The following is a 19,207-nucleotide window of genomic DNA, read 5'->3' as shown; positions in this document are numbered from 1 at the left end:
GTGCAGCCCAAGACCATAGCCACTAAGCAACCATGCATGGCGGATGACTTAAATTGGCTCAGTTGCGTATGGCGCTTCGATCTCGTTTCTCTCATCCTAATTTAACAAACAGAGATAATAATAAATAAATACAGCAAGGTTATCTCTGTGTATGATCAAGGATATATTATGTATTCTTTATGTTTTGTTCTCCTTGGCATGCTGACAGTATCGCCAAGTGCACGCAGTGCCCGCCCGGGCGAGGGCGCTGTAAGGGCTTCATTTGCTCAATCGTCATGTTTGTTTATGCCTTCTGCATGCTGTGCCACGAGCGTTCGTGCCTCCCCAGACGATGAGCTTCGCGTGCGACCTATCGTCGGCTTGTTTGTTTGCTGTCGTTCGCGTCGCACAAAAGGTTGCTGGCGTCCGTGTTTACATGCACGTCCACAGGATGACGAGTCGCTCTCGCAGTTGTCGGCCACGGGGACAATCGCCTGATTGTCGTTCACTTCAGGTCAATAGGTGTCGGGATCTGAACATATATATGGAATTACGTGCGCCTCATTTATGGCGGCATTGTTGCGATTTGCCGCGGGTCCCTTATCGGGCACTCGTCGCCTTTGGCCGTTTGGACGGAGCCCGTACCGGCGGCTATCGCTTATCGAGATGGCGACCGAGGGCGTCCTGGACATGGGCAAGTTCGGGTTTCTGTTTGCCGAGCATTGTTCTTTTAGGCGCGAGGTGAGGTACGTGAAAGGAATGACGTATATAGGAGATGGAAAAGTGCCAATTGTTAAATATTTTTTTTTTTGAACTACAGTTGCAAACACAGAGCGAAGAAGCCTTCCAATACACCACGCTGTAAAATCGTGACATACCTCCACTTCGCCGTAATAAATGTGTTTGAAAGGAGCCCATTTTAGACTAAAATAGCGTGATAGATGTAACGCCGGCACAGTCAAGCCCTTCCTTTTTGATAGATCGCACCAGTCCCTGCGCTGTTTGTTGTCGGCCCTTGCCCAGAGTTGCGAAGAGCATGGCTGCGCATCTTCATTTTATTCCTAAGCTGTTCGTGCGCTCCCCCAGGCGGTCGTTGATGCATCGTCCCGTTTGTCTAACTTAAGACTTGCTGCGGCTCAAAGAGATCTCGTATGCATGCCTCCACAGGGCACAAAGCGGCGAGCTTCTTTGGCGCCCTCGCCGCTGGCTGCGGAGCGCGGGGAATTGGAGCGCACAATCGTGCCAACTCGGGAGCTTTCAGTACGTGAGCAATGACATAACCGCTAGCCACCATTCTTTAGGTTATACCTGGCTCGGTTCACATTGGACAACAACATTGATATTTCACCACTTTGATTTTTTTTCTCATTGTGGACGTGTTACGTAACGGCTGTCAGTTTAGATTTTCAGCTTCTGCAGCAGGGACTCAGCCATTGGGAGAAGCGAATAAAAACAAAAAACCTGCTGGCGCAAAAAGTGATGCACGACATTGATGCAGGTTAGCTTTTTTTTTTTTTTTATCGTATCAGCAGGCTTATAAAAGGCTTTCAAACAGCACATTAACAAAAGAAAACTTGGGGTATGGCTGATGATGACGTATCCAAAGTGGGCTCTAAAGTGGCCCGAGTAAATATTTGAAGGATATCACGCTCCACATGAAATTTTGTCGATACGCCTGTTGGTAAAGTTTCACAAAAATATATTTCGTTTCTAGTGTGAAAAAAAAAAAAAAGATCAAGGGCGCAATCACAGTGCAATCACTACCTTGGCATTGACGTGTAGTTTATGCCACAGCACCAGTGCACCCTGGCCAACTCACATATTTCTTTTTGATGGGTCTTTTTGCGCAAATATTGTTGATTCATTTACTTAATGACACATTCATCGCCCTGCTATCGTTAAACACTGGCAGCCATATGCCGCGTTGGGATTCACGCGAAACCGCAGATTCAGGCGAGCAGTATTTTATCACCTCCAAGACGGCGCTTGCTATTTCTACTTAAGATGCCATTTTTGTTGGCGTTGAATTTCTTAGCCCCCAGATAATAGTGGCGGCATGGCAAGTTCGCATCCACAGAAGGCATATTGTACAGGGTGTCCCAGCTAACTTTAGCCAGAGTTTAAAAATATGCCGATGTACTCTAGTACGACACGACGAAATTGCACGTTGCTGACTATTGTGTGGGGCAAGTCACACTATATTTTGTATTCTGCTTAATTTCATAATTAGTAAAGATGAATTAACCAACTTCCGAAGCAACGAAGCTACGCGAAATAATTCCAATTAGGAAGTCGTAGAGCGCTTTGCAAAACGTCCGATTAGACATTTTCTAACTTGTTGTGTTGTCCCGCTTACTGCAGATGCCCGCGAAATACAAAAAAAATATCACGCGACATGTCCGCTTGCGCGCCGTGATTTCAGCGCTCCCAAACGCTCCGCGTACAAATGAACATAGCATTTAGCGGGTGTGCTGCCGCTGCGCCTGCTTATCGCTATCATGAACTGCCGCGAGGGAAGCACATCGGTGGCGTAAATCGCATAGCAAACGCCTGCGTCACTGCCCTGTCGCCTTTTAAACGGCAGCGCACACTTCTAGATGCTATGTTCGTTTGTACGGGAAATGCTTGGGAGCGCTGCAATCACGACGGGCAAGCGGGCATGTCACGTGGTATATATATATATATATATATATTTATTTCGCGGGCACCTGCATTAAGCGGAAAACCGCTAATACCTAATAGATAGAAAGTTAGAAACTGTCTAATCGGACGTTTTGCAAAGCGCTCTACAACTTTCCAATCGGAATTTTTTGCCAAACTTCGTTGCTTCAGAAGTTGGTCAATTATTCTTGACTAATTATGCAATTAAGCAGAATAAAAAACAGTGTTACTTACTCCATACAAAAGTGAGCAACATGCACTTGGTCGTGTCGTACTAGAGTGCATCGGCACATTTTTAAACTCTGGCTAAAGTTAGCTGGGACACACTGTATATTGAGCAGTGTGAGCATAAACTGACGGGTGCCTCGAAAAATTATTTTAAAAAAGTGAGTCATGTAAGTGCCCTGCGTCGACATAAATAAGCCCGTCCTGCTTTCGCCGTAGTGCCGCACTTCATTAACCGCGTCGATGGATTTGAAAACCACGAAGAGGGACGAAAACACAATGGAAGGCAGTAAGACCTTGTGTTTCCTTCCCATAAGCCTCACCACGAGACTTCGATAAGTACCAATGAACGCCAACTACTCGATACGTGTGTGTTATTTATTCCCGCATGCTTGTATGACGGGCGCGCACTTCTTAGACTGACCATAACTTAAGAAAAAAATTTGCCTGTAGTAGATAGCACAATACTAGTTTTTGAGCTGGATTACTCGAATAGGCGGACATTACTTGTGTCAGAAATCAGAATTTACAATCGACTAGCGAACAAATGTTCACTAATTAAGTGTTCCCCTAATTACTTTACGGCATATATTGCAATTTACGAACCGTAGCCGGTGACCTCACAACGCGATACCATTTGGAACAAATTTTGAGGATAAGACCAGTTTCGAAATGTCCATTCCCAAAGTGTGCGACGAACAACATTGGCTTGCCAGTTATTTTTGTGCTTCAATGCATAAGAAGGCGTTTCGTTAAAAAAAAAGGCAAGTGGAACAACAATGCATTTCTAAGCTCAAGTTTGAGGGTACGTATTTCGAAACTGATGTCATCCTCAGAATTCGGTCTATGTGCATGACCGGCAGCAATTCGTAAATGGCAATGTTTGCCGTAAAGTAGTTAGTGGCAACATAATTAGTGAAGTTTTGTAAATATTTATGAGTTTCGATTTGTTCGGAAAGTGATCCCGCCTCGTCGAGCAATTTACTTCAATGATTAGAATTAGTCTTCAGTCTAAAAAGAAAAAAAGAAAAAGAAATAGCAAAAACAGCACACGCTCACGCATACCTGGTAATTGGTCCGTTTCTTACGTTAACTGCCATTTTGGCAAAAGAATTTACTTAGCCATAGCGTGAGGCATGAGCTCAACGACAGACGTTAAATAGTTAAATAAAATCGTGAAAGCAAATCCTAATTGTTTTTCGATTCTTTTTTCTTGAATACTGCTGCTCGGAATACAGAGAACCGTGCTTATTTTTATAATATATCTAAATCGTTCCACCAGAGCCGCAAAATGAATGGGAAAGTTATCGATAAACGATGCACATATGCCCACGAACGGAATGACATATCCAATCAAAATGATATAGAAATTGTGCACCCAGCAGCCCGTTATGCAGTGAAAGTGAAGTGACAAGTAACGATGGCTTCAAGATTTTTCGCTTAATTTTCCTCGCTTGAAACAAGTTTACACGAAGAAAACAGAGTATCAACAAAATGTCCTTAATTGAAATCATCATAAGAAATATCTTTGTTTGCGGTAATGAGTAATTCACGATCAGAGAAAGCAAATTTCCTTGGTTTCGTATTTTTTCCCAGGAATGTTTTATGTTTACTGGCTTTAGAACATTTGTAACAGTTGGTTATTGCATCAAGAAAGTATGTGGCTCTGTTGCTGTGTTCACAAAAGAATAATCAGTTAAAAAGTTCGAGTATGTAAATACTGCCGTTTGTTGTATTACTTGGTCGCCAAGAACAATGGAAAAATGAAGTAATAAAGTTCATTGAACGACATCGAATGTTAGAAAGTAGTGGTTATACAATGTAGAAAAAAGAACATAATTAGCGACGCAAAAATTCATTTAAATGAATTTTTTTGCAACTCTTACTTTCGCTGTTGACGGACAAATGCACAGGGTGTTAAAAAAGCCGATTTTTCATTTTTTTGCGGTGAAGATCTGTTGCACGAAAGCTTTTCGCATCAAACTAAACAAGCATGATTTTTTTGCTTCTTTATTTTTTTTAATCCCTGAGTTCCGACATAACACCTCGTACATTTGATGAGATTACCCAAATTTGCAACCTGTTTGTATCTGTTGAAAATATCCACATTTTACAGCCGAATAAGTTGGTCAAAAGTTCCTTTCAACAACAACAACAAATAACAGAAAAAAGTGCATATACAGCTCACGTGATACTGCTAAAATAATCACAGGGCAAGCGCTCTTGCGATCGCATTGGCGTAAGCAAGTGTCACTCACAATTAAGTTCCTTTTTCTAAGCTCTTCGGGCTTGTTTAAGTGTTGTCATTGGTTTAAATTTAGCATGCTTGTAGGACGGCGCTCAGCTGCAATAAAACGAGGTCGCTTTAACGAGAGTGAAAAAGAAAGAAAGAAAGAAAGAAAGAAAGAAAGATAGAGAGAAAGAACGGAAAAAGGGTATTCGATGCTGGGAATGAAAACTGATGAGGTGGCTAAGGGCTACTGCAAAGCTCTACGCTCTGTCTTAGCGTCTCGGTTCAGCGTAGCGGAAGCTATACGGGCCGCATATACCAACAACATGGACGGCAATCAGAAAGGCTCGTCCATAATACTGCCGTGCCTGACGCCAGCCGAACCGAATGGTCACCGAATGATTAGCGGCATACGATGGAGCGATCCCTGTCTCTCTTTCTGTCTTCTTCCTTTTTTTTTTCTGTTACGACCGGTGACTTTTCCTGCGCCGAGCGGAGTTGGTGAGACGAAGTAAACAGCTACTATGTGACCGCGCTCTTGGAGCAACCGACGTAGTGCCTGCTGCTAGCACTGATGTCGTCATCGTGAGTTGCCTTTGGTGCTGCTCGCAGAATGCCGCTGCCTCCCGATGTCTGGCTGCCGGAACCCGGGGCTGCCGCGAGCCCTGTTGTACGGCTTCAACGCGCTCTGGTGTCTGCTGGTCGTGGCGTCCGTGGGCCTGGGCTCGGCGTTGCACCAGGGCTACTACTTCATCAGCATCGCCTGCGTCGTGCTCATCGTGGCCACTTGCGGTGCCTACAACATCCACCGGACGTGCACCGAGCAGAACCGCCAGCAGCCGATGGACGTCACTTGCTGCGGCCCACCGCCGTCCTACGAGGAGGCCATGATTGGACAGACCGACGAGCCGCCCGACTACGCGGAAGTGGTGCGCATGCTCCGCCTGGCGAAGCAGCCGCTGCAGAGCAGCACCACGGAGTCGCAGCACCTGCTCTCCTGCGAGCAGCACTCGCTCGCCGTCCAAGGAGAGAAGTAGCGGTGGGGAAGGTGAACTGCAGTGCCTGACTCAGTTGGTGTGCTTATGCGTGTGGCCCTCGACGGAGCTGGCTCCGTCCTCGAAAACACGCATTCGGCGAGCGATGACGAGCCGTGCGCAACGTTGGCCGTTGAAAAAAATGGGGCTTCTCGGAAGCGGTGAGCCAACACAACGGACACCCGGAAGAGAAACGCGAAGGACAGAGGGCACCGAACGAATCCGTACACATTCTGTGTGCTCCATGTGTGTTTTTATTTGTTTCTTTACACTAATCGCGCAACGCTATCAAGCGCATTTCATGTGTTTGGTTCTCGCCCCCCCCCCCCCGCCCCCTTACCCCCTCAACCCACCGCCCTCTCAAGTACACGGATTTCAGCGACATTTAAGTCTAAGGAAGAGTTTCACCCATCTCTCAGCCGCTCCCCTAATTTTAGGAAATAAAATGCGCCAATTTGCTTCCGCGGGTGAAGTCAGCTGATCTTCTTCATTCAGAACGTAACAAACAGTTCATATACCCTCTAACTGAAGGGAAACACAAGGGTAGTGAACTTTGCAGCTGGTATGCCAGCGACCTAATGTCGCATTTCCCTAACCCGTCTGAGAGTGTCGTAAAAAGCTCGTCGCAAACTTCCTCTCTCTTGCCTTTCCAAAACGGAGTAAAAGTACAAAACAGAGTCCTCGAAGTTGCATGTAAATATGGATATGTTGCGGATTCTCGAGTTATCGAGAAAGTGGCAGTAATATCCACTCGTCAATGTGAGATGCCAAAGGGCAGCTGTAAAGGTAATGTTCCTCGGGAGAAGTCTTTTGATTTTACAGCATTTTCACCTTACGAGTCGCAGTGCTCCAGGTGTCACCGCTCAAAACAGCATGCCTAAGGTAGTGCAATAACAAGCACACATATTTTAGAGTCAGTAAATTTTGAATACACCCTTGTATAGTGTGTTTGCTGCTCGCCAATGGCTTTCAATAACACTTCAGTGTAGTCCTATAGTAAGTTCTTTGTGCCATGCAAATGGAGATGCTCTGTGATAGAAGTTAATCAGCGGTTCGTATTGAGTAGTGCGTAGCAATGTTTAATACAGGCATGATGAGAGAGCCGGTCGGCAAAAATGTATATTAAAGATATATAAGAAACCCTGGGCGCTATAACGTAAAACTGTTCCAAACTTTTCTATTCCAATTCTGCTATCAGCCGTCCACGATTGGTCAAAAACTTTTTTCGACCACCCCCACTCCACCTGTCTGTCACGCGATGTCACGAAAACCGCGATACCTCCCCATCTGATATGATGTGTACACACTGATTATGCATGATTGACAAAAAAAAGAAAAACAGTTATTTCTGATTCGACCCCTTTTCGCCATTAGCCCTCGGCTATTGGTAAAAAGTTTTCGGGCTGCACCCACTTCACCTGCCTATCACGCGATGTCACAAAACCGCAAGAGCTCACCGCGTCAGAGTGACGTGCACGCGATAAAGGTGAATTAATATGCCGAACAAAACTGAATTTTCTTCGGAATAGCCGCAGGCTGCCCCATTCCGAAAGGAATAAAAGATGGCTGCCGCCGATCGCTCAGACGCTGGCTACTCGCACCTTCCGGAGAGCATGGGTGTATTTGCGTATAATAAAACTTCTTGCGTGGCCGTGTAACGTTTTCTAGCACTTTCGGCACGTTTACCCCCTCATTCTGCCAACTCTTCCTTGCGTTTTAGGTCCGTTTTAGCGTCATTCTTGAGCTTCCGTTGCATGCCGCCGCGATTTTCGACCAGCCACCGCAAGCTAAGTAAGGGAAAGCCGACCAATCGTAGACGCCGGCACCACCCTCTTCATCCGGTTATCGACTTTCAGTGTAGTGGCTCGGCCCCATCGAATCCCTCTCCACTTCAGCGTTCTCCTCGCTTCTTGTCAGCCAATTAGATACGACAAGCCGCTCAGTGCATGCAATTTTATTCGTTTTTCAAGCAAACAAAAGTGACCTCCTATGAACGAGGAGAGCGTTTGATTGGTCTGTTCAGACAACCTTGCGGGTGACCGCCCGGTGCTTGCGTTGGTCGTTACGCAAATTTGACGTCAGGAGATTGGAATAGAAACATATTGGAATAGTTTTACGTTATAGGGCCCCCTATAAAAAGTAATGGACACCATGAGCTGGCATGTATAGCGCAGAATGTAACGGCTAATTCTACTCGTGCTCGATGAATCAACCTTGCTGCTCTCAACAAACCGCCATCTCGCTTCTTCCGTTCCTTCCGAGGTCGCTTCGAAACAAACACGCAGGGCCAGAACGTGAAATTTTCACGCATTCAGGCAAATGCACTTTTAGAAACGGAACTTTCTTTGGCCAATCGATAAAGCAGCGCTCAAAGCAACCGACCGTTTGTTGGCGTTCCTGCTTCCGCCACTGACCATGGTCGTATTCGTGGCTGATGACGTGTGTAAAGAAAGAGAGAAAAGGAGGGAGAGAGAGAAAGCGGGCCGGTATAGAGCGTGTTCTCGGACCACCAGGTAAATCACGCTTAGGCGGGATAATCGAAGCCAAGAAGTGGCATTGCGTGCCCTTGTGAGAACTAATTTTTTTTTTCCGTAGTGTACATTGCATCACTTCGTTAGCACTCAAGTATACCTCATTTATCCCGTAGGCCCTGCATTTCCAGATAGGAACACAGAAAAAGAAAGAAAGAACAGTATTTAACCAGCGCGAAGGTCTGACACCGATTCGTGTAGCAGATTTTAAGCGCCCGTATAGGAAAAACATCCGCATATTCCCGCGGAAAATTTGTGTTCGTGATGGCGTTTCCGACTCATGCTTCTACCGAGTCCAGGGTCTGCTGCGTGGTCCGATTAACCTGGTCAGTTCTTAGAACCCTAAGAGGAAATTCGCGGCTATTTTCTTTGACAGATATCCAGGCAGTTGCAGTGTCTTTACCGCGACTTGCGGTTTCGGCCTCAGTAGCCGCTAGACAGTGAGCAGGTTCAGCGCCCCGCGCAGATGACGTGTTTTGTGCGACCACGCTTCGCGTTTTGTCATTTTCAAACGTTGCTAGCACCTCCACGGGTCGGTACTTCAGGCTGTTTTGCGTCTAACCGTGTTGGTTCCAGGGATGCTTTTGAAAAGTTCTCAAGTAAACTTGTAAATGACTGGCAGGATTATTTCGTGCGACTGCATGCTTGCCCGCTTTATCGTGAACGGCGATTTTGTAAAAGCTGGAGAATAACAAGGCATATTTCCGTATAATTGTTATCGAAGCGGAGTAGTTTGCGATTTCGCCGAGTGGCTGTTATACGATGTGCCGTTACTGTTTAGTGAATGCACTGCTTGAGTGGAATGAAAATTTCCTGTTTCGAGCAAGACACTTCTCCAGTGCCCACATGTTAAATTTGCATTAAGAGCGTCAATAAAAGATTCTCAAAGCTGTTAGAGAAAAAAACTTTAACAAGTTGTTGTTTATTAAATGAGATCCTGGAAACATTTCGGCAAACCGACAAGCTGGCTCTTCCAAACATTAAAAAGATATACCTCATCGGACAAAAAATGTAAAAAAAAAAGTCATAAGCAAAGGTCTTTCACACATCTCATTTACAGAATCATCATTTCTCACGCATTTGCATGATCATGCTAGCTTTCAGAGTGCTGTGAGCGTTAATCACTCACGTCGTGCAGCTCATGAATGATATAACTAAGCAAAGCGAGCATTGCGCATGCTTTTATTTCTCCATAGGTTACAATGCACGTAAGTTTTTGGCGAATTTTCAGTTACCTGAAGTAGATGAGCTGAATGCTCGTGGTAAAAAGCAACAGCCATTGACAGCGAAGTCAGTCGGGCAATCGTGGTGCACATATGTTTTGTTTATTCTTTTCCTTTTTTGGATAACTTATTCAGTTATTCAACTGCAATACTCTCTTTGTCATTGTAATGTACAGTCCTGTATTGTAAATAAACATAAAATAAAGGGTAACTCCATGAACGTGCCCCGTTTCTCAGTTCGTCTGTGAATTATTTCAAGCGTCACAAACATATTACGTATGAACAATTGTCTCGCAAATGAAGAGAAATATTGTAGCTCACATTGTAGCCAACGGTTTTTATGTCCGTATTTTTATTCTAACAAGATACTATGATAGCAACTTGAATAAATGTTCAAGTAAACACCAGAATTTAATTTTTAAGCTGCACATCCTAAAGAACAGGGACCACAGTAAAAGGGGTAGACACAGAAGTCGGCGGCATGGACCCGCCCACTTGTACCCCTTATTATGATCCCTTATTTCCCTTGATTCAGACATATATGGGCAATCACTTCTATAGATCGACAAACAACCGAACGAACAAATAAACATTCAGCACTCCATGTTGAATTAAATTGCCTTGTGACTCTGCACGTGCTTAGATGTTCCCAACATTGGGAACATCTATTTGTATAAGTTCCAGATAGCCCTGTAGAAAAATTAGGCAGCAGAACTGTATACATATATAGCTACCATTTAGGCATAGCGGACAACTTCTTGATTATATTGTTTGAATACAGCGTGCAGAGAGAAACAGCTATGAACTACTAATGTAATGGCGCAGTGAGGGTCCAATACCGTTGAGGGAGTGGGCGATACTTGCGTGCTAAAAACAATTACCTACCTGTTAGTTTTTTCGGTGAGAAACGTTGCACTGGAACATTTCTCCAACGAATTTAGAAGGGATTACGCCATTATCGTACCTGCGTCTGAAAGATTCTAGTTCTGGTGAAAGGGATTTCGATAGGCCCTGAAACGACATCTTTTCTTTACATGAGGTAGGGGTTAGGTGATGGCAGATGGAAGGGGTACAAGCTGCTTTTCGTTGCAAGATTAAAAGAAAACTGGCCACTATACTGTAGCGTACCACTGAGAAATCTTGGGCCATGATGCGCAGTGATAAAAGAAAAGAGAAAGGGCAAATACAGGAAGGTGTGGCCCGGCCCGCTTTCTACCCTGTATGGGTGGAGCGGAAGGAGGCGTGCAAATGACGAGTCCAACAACAGTATTACACGCAACAGTGACTGTGTAACAGGTTTTTATGTAAGCTGCATAATCACATATAAATTTCGCAAGTAATGAGCGGTGGCACGTTAAATGTGGATATAAACTGTGGCTGTGCGAGTATGCGTGTGCACCATGCCTTGGCTGAGGATTCGCGGCGCATCTGAGAGGACCAATGCTAAGGAGCGCAAGAACTTTTTATTTTATTTTTTATATATGACGAAGGCATGCGTGATTTTTGACGTTAATGTGGACGCAACGCAAGTCGTCGCGGGACTTATCTTAAAAAAAAAAAATACATATTGCGTGTTGCATGTTACCCACACGATTTGAAGTCAAGTTCTAGCGAAAAAGCCAATATTTGTGACCACTCGTCGCAGGCCAGTCATAGATGCAAAGCACAATAATTTTACGTCGAAGGCAATGAATCGCAAAGATACACAGTTTGCAAGCCGGTATCAAATGCTGGGGGGGGGGGGGGGGGGAGGGCAAGCACAATTTTATTTCCTGCGAACTTCTTTCTGCCAGGCAAGGATGATGATGATGATTATGATCGGCCTACCCCATGGAGTTTGGATGCAGCACCCCCAATAGGTGTCGCTACAATAAGAACTCAGCAATATTTTAGGGTTTGGTTGACTAAAGTTATAATACGAGCAGTAGCTGGAGAACAGGTCGCATGATGTTTTCAGAAAAGCTGGGACCGACATTACGTTTGTGCACTTGTAATTTCAGGCGTAGTCGAGTTGCTGTATCATATAAAAACTCTTTGCTTGTTCGTGGAATACAAAACGTAGGACTTCTCCAACGCGTTTTTGGCTAATGCACATCCTCATTTATGAAGCACCCAGCAATAGCGTACAGTACACATACGCCGTACCTGTTAGACAGGAAATAACATGTAGCGATCACACCACACTTGCAGTGTCAATTAATTTTCTACGGAAAAGCGTAGGTATTGCGCTCGCCGACTTCTACAATAGGAAGATGCACCATGAACAGCTTTCGATATGCTCTAGGACTGGACTAGTTGGACTAGTTGGTTTGACATATTTTGCAAAGGGGAGCGTGTTTCCTGTCTAGGTCTCCTTTTTTCCGCAATACTTCTGCGCTACTTCTTCCAAGATATAATTTCGAGATGCACTTCTTGTCAGTGAACATAGGACTATTGTTTTATGTTGAAGAGAGTTCAGGAACAAACGCTACGATGTAGCAAATAGGCAAAAGGCATGAGACAACGATTGGCTGTGAAGGACAGACGGTCGCTTTTACTCCATAAAAGAGACGACGTTTGTGTAACCCCTGCGGGACTGCTGCCGTGGCTTCTCGGGGTCACGCTGCGGCAGTATGCCACTTTCGGCCCTGGCAGCGAAGCCATGCCTGACGTCAGTGTCGTGCTGCGCCAGCGGCGAGTAGACGACGCTCGGGAACGGGTCACTGGAGCTGCGCTCGTGCACCGAGTGTCGGCCCATGACCCAGGTGGCAACGAGAGCCGTGGCGCAGAGCAGCAGCACGGCCGGCAGGATGAGCACCGAGCCCACGAGCCAGCTGGTGGCGGCCGACACGGCAACGCCCGACGCCATCATGAACACTGTCAGGAACAGCATGAACGTCATGAGCACGTTCAGGTACGATAAGCGGACCGTGCCGCCGTCGTGCCGAAGCTCCAAATGGCTCGTGGAGAACCTGGATATGGCATTGCATCTCGTACGGACATCGTATCGCAGATATAACGCTCACTGCACGCCGCGACGCACAGTGAAGAGCGCACGCATGCTGCTTTCGAACAGTCTTCGTCCGCTTCCGCTGATTTGCCCTCTAAGCGCAGAGACAGCAATAGGTGCGTTAAATAACACGACGCTGGGGTTACATTCTTTGAATGTATTTGCGTCGTTACGAGCACTCAGACGGCTCCGACAAAATCCGGCAAAATAAAAAAAAAAAAACATTTTAAGTACTATCGATCTGCTGGTTCGAAGCAGTTACGACTGGCACTGCAGTGCAGATACGGGGACTCGGCGAAGTTCCGCTGTAGCGTAGGCAGCCTGTAGCCGCTTACAGCCAATAGGTATTCGGTTCAGACATGCTGTAAACAAGTTGCGCATCGACGAAATTCCAGCCGTTACAGTGTGTTCTTCCAAAACAAACCCAAGTCGTTATCTTCTCTTAGCGTGGATTACGTATACCTGTCTTCCAGTTCCACATGAGCAGACGCTTGTTGCCTGTTTGCTTTGACCATGTGGAAGGAGCTCGGCGTTTGGACGGGATATCATCAAACACTTGAGCTGACGTCATGCTTTTATTATTCTGCAAGAAAAAAAAAGCACCTTTTTGAGATCTCTTGTCTCCAATTAACAATAAAGGAAATATTACTGTCGCTCCATCGTCTGTATAGAGAAGCGAGCTGCGAGCAAAAATTTAGAAGATATCACTTTTGTAGATCATCTCACGCAACGCAATTTCTGCTGTGGGGTGAGAAATAATAGAACATGTCTTCGATACGCTACATATTCTCGAGCAGTTAACGTACAGGTCGCCAATGAAGAGAGCAGTAAAACAGTGCAGTGAAAACCTGCATCAAACATCTGGTATGATGTGGCCCTCTTCCGGTTGCTGCTGCGCCAATGGGCGGCTAACTGGCCCCATATCTCACCTTTGTATGAAAATTATGTACCGCAAACAGTGCGAGAGAACCTCTTGCTTACAACGACATTGAGTCCCAGTCAACGCAGATGATTCAGCAGCGCCTTTGAATGCAGGTAGTAGGGGACCATATCTATCGGGAGCATCTATGTTGATGACGATGGTGGCATCCTTTTTCAAAGAGCGCGCATTCACTGAGACAAATAAAGAAGAAGCTTTGTGTTGGGGAAAATAAATGAACAAGGCATCTCTAAAACGTAAGTCAGCATACACGTAAATATTCGCTTAGTTATTTTTTTCCCTTTTCTTTCTTACGTGTAGTATATAGCCGTAGCTAGAGAATAGGGGATGATAACTGCTGGCTGCCAGAAGAAGATGAGGAGCAAATATGCAGCAGTTTTGCGAGGTTTACTAATTGGTCGATGTTGTGACCGCTTGTGGTGAGCTGAACGATGAACGCTTCTTTGTGTGCGTGTTTGTGCATACTGCGAGACTCGTTTCTTCTATTCTTTCAGTATCCTTTCCTTCCACTGTGCAGGGTAGCCAACCGGATTCAGCCTGGTTAACCTCCCTAACCTTCCCTTTTCTCTGAAGGATTTAGAAAGAGCAGCATGTGACATACAAAAAAAAAAAAAAAAAGGGAGACACAGCGAATTCCCTTTTCAGGAGTCAGTTGTTGCAATATATAAGTTTTTCGAAATATGATGCGCTTCAAAAACCACAAAGTGTTCTGTCTCTTTTTTTAAAAATCTAAGTGATTACTTGTTCTGTGAAGAGGCACCCGTCGTCAAAAATGATTTTTGAGGCTGGAATGCTGGTATATCGTGCCGGCAAGTCTGTGCATCGAAAAGTTTGCGTGAGCGCCGAAAGATGTCACCCTTTCGCGTCCTATACTGGATATTAATCAAAGTGCTGCGAGAAAATCACCATTGGGTGCTCATGAAAGAAACACAAATTAAACACCTTACAGGGAGACATGGTTTGGACGTGATTCCAAGTGCGGGAGAGGCTCAGTGCCAAATCTGCTTCGTAAAACGACCGAGGAATATGAACGGAGACCGATGTATGGCTAGCTCATTTAGGTACGTGTACAAAAAAAAAAAAGAAATTATAGTGACGTCTCACTTCGTGAACGAGGGTTACGCGCAAGCGTATAGGTGCTAGCTGTTCCCTTTTTGTGCATTGTCGCAAGCCGCCTAGCATGTTCTTCGGGAGTCTCCTGGGCATGCCGAGCACGCGCCTTTTGTCGGTCTTGTTGAGCTCGTGCCCGGCGCTTGCCGACAACTTCGGGGTCGGTCGACTTGCGTTCAGTCTGCCACCGCTTGCGTTGCTACTCCGTCCTTCTCTCTCGGTGCTAGGCCTCTCGATGGCCAGACGAAACCCGGTACATCCATAGCGCACACAGAGCCCGTAGCAACTTCCAGGGGAGGTTAACGGGGTGAACCCAACGCGCCTCCGACTACCACAATCCTCCGCGACGCCGGCAGGGCGTCGCGGAGGCGCCGCGCGCTCATCCGTACCTTCGAAGGCGGGTTCCTCCTCCTCTCCACACCCAGGCGCCCTCTTCCTCCGGTGCTCGCTTCCCTCTCCAAGCTCGGCGGCTTCCGATTTAATCTCGCCGATTTCGCACACGGGGCATGTAAGTTAGCGCGTAAAAAAGAAAAGCAGTGACTCAGAGTAATATCGCACCAATTTGGTAGAAAGCGCCAGAGAAAAGGATAAAACGCTCAATGTACAGGCGAAATGTATAGGAAGCCAGCCATTGAAACATATCGAACGACGCAGAATGAAATTATATGGGAAATTTTTATGGCAATTCAAAAGGCAGTGTCGTACTGTTCGAAGCCAGATCAGGGTGTATGAGAACGCCCAAGTTACAAAAGAAAACTTCAGATCCAGTCCGTTCGTGAATAGCATGCGGAAATAGCCATTGAGCATGCTCAATTAGAACCATCACAGCATCCGACCAGCATTAAATGCGAAGAATGGAAATATGAAACGAAAGCAAACTTTCTATTTAGAATAATTTTTAGCCTAGTGTATCAAGGTATTGAAATGTGAAGATATGCCATAAAGGTAAAAGCTGTCAGCCACTTTAGTACATGCTAAAGAGGATGAAGGAGAAACCCTTCGCGCTCACGAGACATTCATTACATTACTTGACATTTTCATTCGAATGCGTTGTTACTTCCTATTGCTTGTTTTCTCCCACCAAAGGTCGTGGGTTCGAGTGTCTTGATCAACTCTACCTTAATAACCGCTGTTTAACTTCGCCACCCTTAACACCAAAGGTCGCGGGTTCGAGTGTTTTAACTCTATGTTAAAAAACTGTGCCTTAATTACCGTCGCCTAATTAATACCGAATACAGTGGGTTCGACTCTCGACCTTCACGATGCCAATTGGAATACAACTTGGAGGTGTGGCCGGTTCACCCATATATCCAAGAATGTTCGACTTCTCCTAAAGGCCGTGGGTTCGAGTGCCGTAATTAACTCTATTCTCATTAACTATGCCATAATTAACTCCGCCTTAATTAACAGCAAATGTACTGGGCTCGACTCTCGACCTTCACGATGACAATTCGAATCAAACTTGGACAGGCCGCTTGGCCCATATCTCCATGTTCGTTCGTGGTTTCGAGTTCCTTATCATCATCATCATCAGCATCAGCATCATCAGCATCATCATCATCAGCCTGGTTACGCCCACTGCAGGGCAAAGGCCTCTCCCATACTTCCATACTTCTCCAACAACCCCGGTCATGTACTAATTGTGGCCATGTCGTCCCTGCAAACTTCTTAATCTCATCCGCCCACCTAACTTTCTGCCGCCCCCTGCTACGCTTCCCTTCCCTTGGAATCCAGTCCGTAACTCTTAATGACCATCGGTTATCTTCCCTCCTCATTACATGCCCTGCCCATGCCCATTTTTGCATGATTTCAACTAAGATGTCATTAACACGCGTTTGTTCCCTCACCCAATCTGCTCTTTTCTTATCCCTTAACGTTACACCCATCATTCTTCTTTCCATAGCTCGTTGCATCGTCCTCAATTTAAGTAGAACCCTTTTCGTAACCCTCCAGGTTTCTGCCCCGTAGGTGAGTACAGCTATTATACACTTTTCTCTTGAGGGATAACGGCAACCTGCTATTCATGATCTGAGAATGCCTGCCAAACGCACCCCAGCGCATTCTTATTCTTCTGATTATTTCCGTCTCATGATCCGGATCCGCCGTCACTACCTGCCCTAAGTAGATGTATTCCCTTACCACTTCCAGTGCCTCGCTACCTATTGTAAATTGCTGTTCTCTTCCGAGACTGTTAAAGATTACTTTAGTTTTCTGCAGATTAATTTTTAGACCCACTCTTCTGTTTCGCCTCTCCAGGTCAGTGAGCATGCATTGCAATTCGTCCACTGAGTTACTAAGCAAGGCAATATCATCAGCGAATCGCAAGTTACTAAGGTATTCTCCAATAACTTTTATCCCCAATTATTCCCAATCAAGGTCTCTGAATACCTCCTGTAAACATGCTGTGAATAGCATTGGAGAGATTGTATCTCCCTGCCTGACGCCTTTCTTTATTGGGATTTTGTTGCTTTCTTTATGGAGGACTACGGTGGCTGTGGAGCCGCTATAGATATCTTTCAGTATTTTTACATACGGCTCGTCTACACCCCGATTCCGTAATGCCTGCAAGACTGCTGAGGTTTCAACTGAATCAAACGCTTTCTCGTAATCAATGAAAGCTATATATAAGGGTTGCTTGTATTCCGCACATTTCTCTATCACCTGGTTGATAGTGTGAATATGGTCTATTGTTGACTAGCCTTTACGGAATCCTGCCTGGTCCTTTGCATGACAGAAGTCTAAGGCGTTCCAGATTCTATTTGCGATTACCTTAGTAAATAGTTTGTAGGCAACTGACAGTAAGCTGATCGGTCTATAATTTTTCAAGTCTTTGGCGTCCCCTTTCTTATGGATTAGGATTATGTTAGCGTTCTTCCAAGATTCCGGTACGCTCGAGGTCATGAGGCATTGCGTATACAGGGTGGCCAGTTTCTCTCGAACAATCTGCCCACCATCCTTCAACAAATCTGCTGTTACCTGATCCTCCCCAGCTGCCTTCCCCCTTTGCATAGCTCCGAAGGCTTTCTTTACTTCTTCCGGCGTTACCTGCGGGATTTCGAATTCCTCTAGACTATTCTCTCTTCCATTATCGTCGTGGCTGCCACTGGTACTGTATAAATCTCTATAGAACTCCTCAGCCACTTGAACTATCTCATCCATATTAGTAATGATATTGGCGGCTTTTCTCTTAACGCATACATCTGATTCTTGCCACTTCCTAGTTTCTTCTTTACTGCTTTTAGGCTTCCTCCGTTCCTGAGAGCATGTTCAATTCTATCCATATTATACTTCCTTATGTCAGCTGTCTTGCAATTGTTGATTAACTTCGAAAGTTCTGCCGGTTCTATTCTAGCTGTAGGGTTAGAGGCTTTCATACATTGGCGTTTCTCGATCAGATCTTTCGTCTCCTGCGATAGCTTACTGGTATCCTGTCTAACGGAGTTATCACCGACTTCTATTGCACACTTCTTAATGATGCCCACAAGATTGTCGTTCATTGCTTCAACACTAAGGTCGTCTTCCTGAGTTAAAGCCGAATACCTGTTCTGTAGCTTGATCTGGAATTCCTCTATTTTCCCTCTTACCGCTAACTCATAGATCGGCTTCTTATGTACCAGTTTCTTCCGTTCCCTCCTCAGGTCTAGGCTGAGGAGGAATTTGCAGAAACCACGCGGCACCGGCGATTACTCTGAAACCTTCGAGTAGTGAAGTATAAAAGCCGACGCGCTTAAATCGCAGATCAGATTATCGACGATCGCCGACTCTGCTACACGTCTCTCTCTCTCAAATTCTTTGCCTCAATATATCGCGAAATGAAAGCACGTATACAGCTGCGCTCAAATTTCACATTAGGGAGTATCGTAATCGTCGGTGAATTTCTTAGCGTCCAAATATGTGCCAGGTCGTCTAAAAGGTCACTGCTGCCTTTGAAAAGGCAACAATGAACTGGCCGGCCACATTTAATTGACAGGAGCGCCGGCAGCAGCCAAGTGTCCAGGCCAGCGGCTTCATGCAGGATTTTCAGGCTAAGTAGTCACAGTTGTACAGGTAAAATAATATGGAGTTCACATAGTACATTAATTCTACGGCTTCGGCCATTCGCAGCCAGTGAGTTCTTCGCGCGTTGGGCGCGGCCGCAGGGAGCAAAAGTATCACGTTTTGCTCGCACTGCTCGCTCGCTGAAGCATGGCGCCATCGTGTGGCTCTGTCGACACTCATGCTGTTATCAGTGCTGAAATCAAGGTTGAGATAACGGTTGCATAGCTGGAGTGGAGTCGTGCGAACT

The 19,207-nt window shown here is 45.7% G+C and overlaps 2 protein-coding genes across 6 annotated transcripts in view; one reads left to right on the top strand and one right to left on the bottom strand.

Annotated features, from left to right (window-relative positions):
• LOC126543806 (uncharacterized) overlaps positions 1–10,115 on the top strand; it is a 76,868-nt gene extending 66,753 nt beyond the window's left edge. For both annotated transcript variants that reach the window (XM_072284924.1, XM_055061521.1), the window contains exon 2: positions 5,708–10,115. In XM_072284924.1, the coding sequence (XP_072141025.1) occupies positions 5,708–6,132 (425 nt within the window). In that variant the 3' untranslated portion in view covers positions 6,133–10,115. The remainder of the gene's footprint in view (positions 1–5,707) is intronic.
• A 2,178-nt stretch (positions 10,116–12,293) lies between these two features.
• Positions 12,294–15,417, bottom strand: LOC126543804 (uncharacterized). 4 transcript variants are annotated; one of them, XM_055078335.1, is made up of 3 exons: positions 13,802–15,417; positions 13,335–13,455; positions 12,294–12,834 (listed from the first exon to the last, which is right to left on the bottom strand). In XM_055078335.1, exons 2-3 carry the CDS (start codon positions 13,385–13,387, stop codon positions 12,417–12,419), a joined length of 471 nt encoding a protein of 156 aa, XP_054934310.1. In that variant the 5' UTR covers positions 13,388–13,455; positions 13,802–15,417; the 3' UTR covers positions 12,294–12,416. The 4 variants fall into 4 exon arrangements, with proteins under 4 accessions (XP_054934310.1, XP_050046889.1, XP_054934311.1 ...); XM_050190932.2 differs by having other exon boundaries at positions 12,294–12,739; XM_055078336.1 differs by having other exon boundaries at positions 13,854–13,927.
• Between the last annotated feature and the right edge of the window lie 3,790 nt (positions 15,418–19,207).

This window comes from Dermacentor andersoni, chromosome 1 (assembly GCF_023375885.2).
Source record: "Dermacentor andersoni chromosome 1, qqDerAnde1_hic_scaffold, whole genome shotgun sequence".
Taxonomy (NCBI): Eukaryota; Metazoa; Arthropoda; class Arachnida; order Ixodida; family Ixodidae; genus Dermacentor; species Dermacentor andersoni.
The sequence above is the reverse complement of the archived record's forward strand: the minus strand, read 5'-3'. Positions and strand labels throughout refer to the sequence as shown.

Bases quoted from the DNA above. Each gene is read 5' to 3' on its own strand.
- LOC126543804 (XM_055078335.1), bottom strand. From the start codon at position 13,387: ATGGTCAAAGCAAACAGGCAACAAGCGTCTGCTCATGTGGAACTGGAA. The intron at 12,835-13,334 runs GTATACGTAATC...TGCCATATCCAG, and splicing joins CATGTGGAACTGGAAGACAG to GTTCTCCACGAGCCATTTGG.